Source organism: Halyomorpha halys, unplaced genomic scaffold, assembly GCF_000696795.3.
Source record: "Halyomorpha halys isolate HHAL.00 unplaced genomic scaffold, Hhal_1.1 Scaffold1274.1, whole genome shotgun sequence".
NCBI lineage: Eukaryota > Metazoa > Arthropoda > Insecta > Hemiptera > Pentatomidae > Halyomorpha > Halyomorpha halys.
The window spans coordinates 202,158-206,942 of NW_027113193.1; the positions used below are offsets into that span (position 1 = coordinate 202,158).

The 4,785-nt window shown below is 31.3% G+C and overlaps 1 protein-coding gene across 1 annotated transcript in view; it reads right to left on the reverse strand.

The window, feature by feature from the left end:
* Positions 1–4,785, reverse strand: part of LOC106689068 (Golgi-associated PDZ and coiled-coil motif-containing protein) — a gene marked incomplete at its 5' end in the record, with an annotated part of 15,632 nt that overhangs the window by 5,791 nt on the left and 5,056 nt on the right. The window contains 2 exon segments of the mRNA XM_014433839.3: positions 1,967–2,082; positions 4,639–4,755. Of these exon segments, the coding sequence (XP_014289325.3) occupies positions 1,967–2,082; positions 4,639–4,755 (233 nt within the window).

Below are 4,785 nucleotides of genomic sequence, written 5' to 3' on the forward strand. Positions count from 1 at the left end.
TCGAAACGTCGGCATAAAATAAATAAATATGGTTTTGTTTATTTATGTTGTTCTTTGCTGACCGCACCCCCCGACAAACTTCTCCAATTATAAGAATTTTAAATAAGGTAAGGGTTGGTACATGACGTATGTTAGAGGGAATGGAGTTCCGGTGATATGCAGCTCAGGTAAAAAATGATTTAACACTACAGTTCAGTGAGGTGGAGGGTAGATGTCAGATAGACGGGACCTGGTAGTACGGGATTGAATAAACTTAATAGGAGGGGCTCTGAGTACTAGTTACTTGTAATAGAACTGAAGCTAGGAAATACAGGCATCGGAAGAATGGATAGACCACTTCAGCTCACTAAAAACAGTTTAAACCTGAAAAAGGCATTGTCAAATTAACTAATTGTCAATAGTCTAATCCAAATTAGGAAGAGGCAATAAAGGTATGTAAAATAGCAGAGGGAGAAAATAATTGAGTTCCCAAAAGGGCTCTTCTTTAATATCTATTTAATTCATATACAAATTTCCAGTCCTTTGGCTCACTTTGAAGAGACAGAAAACATTAAAAACATGAAATTTTTTATTTATTTATGACCTTTAACAACTGTATGTATGCACATAACAATACGTCTAGTTAATTTAATGTAAGATCATAATGGGTGATACAAGCATGTAGAGAAACTACCCATAGGTAATTTAATAAAATTTTTATATTAGAAGGTCTCGAACCCAACTTATTTTCAGGCACCTCGGAGGATAGTCAGGAATGGAAGAGGAAGTAAGGTTAGAAACTAGTGGGTTTGAGTGGTTAGGTAGTTTATAATTGAAGGATTGATGTCTGGTTTGGGCTAGATCGCTTGCATATGGAACATTAAGGTCTTTATGGATGATTTTATTTGTGAGGAAGTAAGAAGCATTGAAGATTTCACAAAGGATTTTGGATTGTAAGGATTGAATATGAGAGGAATTCAATGGTTCAGTGGAGCCTTAAAGTTCAACTCCGTATGTCCTGATAGACCTTATTATTGTCATGTAGATCAGTCTTTTGTAATGAATCGGAAGTTTAGACTGTTTGTCTAGTAAGTGCTGTAATAGTCGGAATCAACATGTAGTTCTTTGTCCATTCAGTGTTGTATGAGGATTCCAAGTTAGTTTTTGTCCAGATACATCGTCGCTGAGCTTAGTCATAGCCATCAATCTAAAACTTATGTTTAGAAAAAAGAAAAAAATTGTTACTTATTTATTTTTTAAATAAACAAATGGGGGAAAAATTAATTTTTGAAAAGGTTTATTTAGGCCAGGATAAACTGTAACATCACAGGAAGATTTTTCTGATCTAAATTTTGCATTTCTATCAGCACCTTTCTCAATTAATGTTTTTACCATATCTAAAAAGTTGTTTCCAACAACTGTAAACAATGGCGTCTTTCCTTCTCTATTTCTGTCATCCATTTTCGCAACTTCCTCAATCTAAAGCTTTATCGTCTTAACCCAACCATTCATCATTAGTAGTAGAGAGGTCCCTTCCCACTCGTGACAATGCAGATAGCAAGTAAGCACCCTAGTGCTCCCCCACACACAGCGGATCCCACAACCTACCTTAAAATTCTCTTCAGGCAAAGAAAGGATATTTATGTCTATTATGTATACATATTCCTATTTCTGAATTATGTATTGGTTTCATTTGATATAATAAAATTAATATAAAGGTGAAAAAAAAAAATCCAGCAATTCATTGTCAAACAAATACACCCAAATATACAAAGTGGTTTCATACAATTATTTCTATAGTCAACATGTGTGAAGTTGTCATAGTAGGAAGCGCGCTCACACAAATGGTAACATTTTTTTCTCCTTTACATTATTATTAAGATTACCAATAAATTTTCATTAATGTGCATCCTAGTGCAATTCAGACTATAATAGCGATATATAAGTATAATATCATATAAAAGTATAATATAATATAAGAGCTTGCCTTAGTTGAGAGACATCAGAATCTTCTTCCGCATCGTCCTGGCCAACATATTTAACTTTCAGTTTAACTTCACCAACTTGGTTGCTCAAGATCTTCACTGCTTCATTATGACTGGCCTAAAAAGTAGATTAGCAATTTAGAACAATATATAAATATTATTTCCTTTTAAAAGCTAACGCGGTACATGCTATATATATTTTTCTAAAACACTAGATTAAGTTTATTTTAAAGATCCATGCATTTAAAATATATTTAGGGAACCTGCAAATTAGATGAATTTCAAATTTCATATTTATTAAATAATAAATATAAAACAATTTTTTTTAAATTTAATTTATGTATCTTATCTTTTTTTATTTTTTTAAATTAACTGATATTACTAAACTAATAGCAGGCTTTAGATCTAAACAGCATTTAAAACATATTTGCAAATAAAATAAAACAAATAATTGTGAATGTTCTGGAAACTTATCTAAACTAATATACAAAGCTGAATAGTTTGTTTGAACGTGCTAATTTTAAGCATTGTCAGCTCAATTCGAAAAATTCTTTTTGCATCAGATTTAATGAGGAAGGCATAATGCTTTATAACACCATGCTACGACCTTTAAGAAAGGAGCAGTAACTATATAATAGAAAGCTAGTATAGGTAAGTATATTATAATATCCTCTTTTTTAATAAATAGTTTATATTTATAGATAAATGATTTTAGGTATGTTTTTATTTTATGTATATTGTTTCAGAATTCTTTATTTGTTATTTTAAATCAAAAAGCAAGATAACCAGTTTTCATTGTCTAAAATAAATACGCTCTTCAAAACAAGAAAGATGGCGGTGCACGTCTTTCCGAAGTGTTCGTTGGGTTGTTTATGTTTGATAACATGGATTGAAATTTTTCAACTGTTGTTGTTCCTATGCAGTAATTATGGAAAAGGAATAATCAGAGAAGAAATGGAAGAAAGTAACAATTATAAATAAACTATTTACATCGTGGATTATAGCAAGTGAAACAGTGTTTCAAGTGGGTCGACCAGTGAACATTGAAGATAGAGGAGAGGAAACGGGCACTCTTGATTTTGCTGGCTTGGGGAGAAGACGTCCATTCAGATGGAAGCAGGAAGGACTGGAAGCCATTGTTAGGAGTTGGATATAGCATCATCGACAAGAAGAGATCAATAATTATCAGGGGAAGATGTGTAATTGGTTAGTTTTGTTTCTAAATGGAATTTATTGTATTTGTAAAATGGCTAGTAATTAAGTTAAAGTGTTATTAGTAGTAAAGTGTCTTCTGTTTCTGATTGCCAGGAAACCCGCCCTGAGAAAAGTCTCTTATGTTATAAAATTTAAATAAAATTCTTTTATCTGTTAAATATTAAAGTTTTTGATTTGAACCCAAGCTATCTTTTATATATGAAATTAGTTAAAACTAATAAAATTCTTTTTATTTTATTTTAAATAATTTTTGATTATTACAATATAATAGACAGCTATAATAGTCCGTGATCGTTGTCATGACTTTCAAAAAGATCATCATGGCAGATCATCTCCTTAATCCTAGTTAAAATTACTTCATTAATACATCTATCACCAGCATCATTTCATATCCTCTATTTTGGAAAAAGTACAAGTCAAGACAGCTTCCTCACCCAGTCAGGCACATAAATACACCAAAGAAGAATTTGATTTTATCATTTTCTTCTCTTTAACATTTAAACATGATTAAGTACGCCTGCATAGTTAGCAAGAGACCATGTGGGAGGCCAAAAACCAGATGGATAAACAGAATCAACAAAGATGTGAAAGAGCTGCGTGCAGCTCACGATATCTCCGTACATACTATTAATATGTTTGAGTTCACTTATTAAGTAAATAGATAGGTAAGAAAAGCAATTAAATATAAAACAAAGAAAAAATAAGTGGTCACTTCCGATAAATAATATTGATTAATAATAATAATATTAATCCGAAAGAAAAGAAGCTACCATATAACACAATAAAATATTCAAACTGACTGACTCTGTTCTTCAATGAGTCGAGTAACTGTTGCGTTCAGGCATTGCATCCGGTGACAAGTGTAACACAGAAGTCAAAATGTATTGTTCTGGATGGGCGGAGGTCACAGTAGCCTGACACTGTGATCTCTGCCCATCCAGAATCAGTATTATAAAACGTAATAAATATATTGTAACTTTAACATACTTCTTGTAAAATTGAATATATCTATATTAGATATTAATATACTTCAATTGCTGTCCCCCATCGTAATATACAGTATTGTTATCATTTCTCCCAATGTAATGGAGATAATTACCGCAGTTGAGGAGTTTTTGAATTTTCTAGGAAAATATTTAATTCAATATTTATTCTTTAAATTTCTTTTCATTTATATTCTGTCATATTTCTTTTCATTCTAGTAAACCCATGAAAATGAGAAGTAACCAAATAAATTGAAAACTATCACTTCAATAAAGAATGGGAACTCTATTACTTTTTTACAGTGGTAAATAATAAATGTTGTTGTTAACAAAATATATTATCAATAGCTCTGCGGACAAAGAATTATTTCTATAACTAAGTTTTATTAATTTAATAATCAATAAAGGCAACAATATGATAAAACTTTAAAGAAGAAAGAAAAAAATAAATAAAATAAGCAAAGCAACTAAGGTACCTGAGACAAGTCAATGCCATTCACCTCAAGAATGGCATCTCCAACGTACAGTTGGTCAACTCCACCACCAGGCTCAAGTTCTGATATCAATATCGGTACACCATGCTCTCGACCTCCCTGATGGCAAATATGGATTATTAATTATAT